The sequence below is a fragment of the Charadrius vociferus genome, unplaced genomic scaffold, assembly GCF_000708025.1.
Source record: "Charadrius vociferus isolate BGI_N301 unplaced genomic scaffold, ASM70802v2 scaffold119, whole genome shotgun sequence".
Lineage (NCBI taxonomy): Eukaryota > Metazoa > Chordata > Aves > Charadriiformes > Charadriidae > Charadrius > Charadrius vociferus.
Window position 1 is genome coordinate 1,214,447 of NW_009650170.1, and position 1,369 is coordinate 1,215,815.

At 67.1% G+C, this 1,369-nt stretch overlaps 1 protein-coding gene across 1 annotated transcript in view; it reads right to left on the reverse strand.

Annotated features, from left to right (window-relative positions):
- Positions 1–1,369, reverse strand: part of LOC104293085 (sodium- and chloride-dependent creatine transporter 1-like) — a 10,047-nt gene that overhangs the window by 4,307 nt on the left and 4,371 nt on the right. The window contains exons 2-4 of the mRNA XM_009892547.1: positions 739–1,012; positions 529–661; positions 101–253 (exon numbers count right to left, since the gene is read on the reverse strand). Of these exons, the coding sequence (XP_009890849.1) occupies positions 101–253; positions 529–661; positions 739–1,012 (560 nt within the window). The remainder of the gene's footprint in view (positions 1–100; positions 254–528; positions 662–738; positions 1,013–1,369) is intronic.

Sequence of the window (1,369 nt, forward strand, 5' to 3'; positions counted from 1 at the left end):
CGTCTGGGTCCCGTCGTCGATCCAGCCCTGGGGCGCGAGGGAGGGCGTCGGGGGGCGGGGAGGGTGCCAGGGGGGTGCCCAGCACTTGCCCCCGTCCTACCCTCCCTGCCACCCTCACCTGCGCCTCCGCCAGCTTGGACCAGTCGGGTTTCAGGTAGTAGACGATGCCACCCAGCGCCCCGGGCAGCGTCACCCCATGGACCAACAGCAGGATGAGTACCACGTACGGGAAGAGTGCCGTGAAGTAGACAATCTGCAGAAGAGTGGATGCCGGTGAGACGCCCCAGGCCGGGGCTTTCCATCATGAGCCACAGGTGTCCCAGTGGGACCAGGTCTGGGGATGTTCCCACCAGCTGGTGGCATCTCCCAGACAGATGCGGGACAGAGGGTCTCGCACCCCCATGGGCTGCAGCACAGGAGGGCAGGAGCCGGCAGTGCCGTGTGTGTTGCAGTCCCGCCCCTGCATGCTGCTGGCCCTGACGTGTCTGTGTGTCGTCCTCCCGTCCCCCCTCCTCCCTTCAGCGTCACCTTCCCGGTCGACTTGACGCCCTTCCAGATGCAGAAGTAGACGACGACCCAGGTGGTGACCAAGCAGAGGATCATCTGCCAGTTCATCTCCCCCGGCTCGCTGAGGTCCCCTGAGAGCCGCAGCACCTTGTTCCTGCAGAGCGGGGCCGTGCTGAGTGCCAGCACGACGCCCCCAGCCCCAGGTGAGACCCCCCTGGTCCCCACACTCACTCCCAAAACTCGATGACAGGCGAGCGCTTGTTGGCCATGTCGGCACAGCTGAGGTTGAAGGGCCCAGTGCCGGCGCTAGCGTTGGTGGTGCCATTGAGGCAGAGCTCAAGGTGGAAGAGCTCGGTGCACTGCTCAGTGTTCCAGGAGTGGCCGCAGGTGGCCCAGGGCAGGGTGTCCGTCAGCGAGTGCACCAGGTAGAAGAGCCCCCACACCAGGATCATGATGTAATAGGAGTTGCAGAAGAAGACGATCACCATGGAGGCCAGGCCCAGACCTGTGGCATGGGGAGAGCAGAGTCCACGGGCACCCACGGGCACCCGGCAGCCCGGTGGGGTGGGACAGCCGGCAGCCTGGGGTGGGATGGGGTGTGCCGGCAGGGATGGAGGGCCAGTGGGGATGCAGGGAGCAGGCAGCCCAGGGTAGGACAGGGGGAAGGCGATGGGGGATGTGGGGAGCTGGCTGCCCCGGGGAGGACAACAGGGAACTGGTGGGGACAGGACAGGGGGAGCTGTCAGCCCCAGGGGACGCGGGGAGCTGGCAGCCCCAGGCAGGATGGGGTGGGGACAGCATGGCACAGGACAGAGGGGAGCCGGCAGCCCCCGGGGAAGCCGGCAGCAGGCAGGGAAGCCGG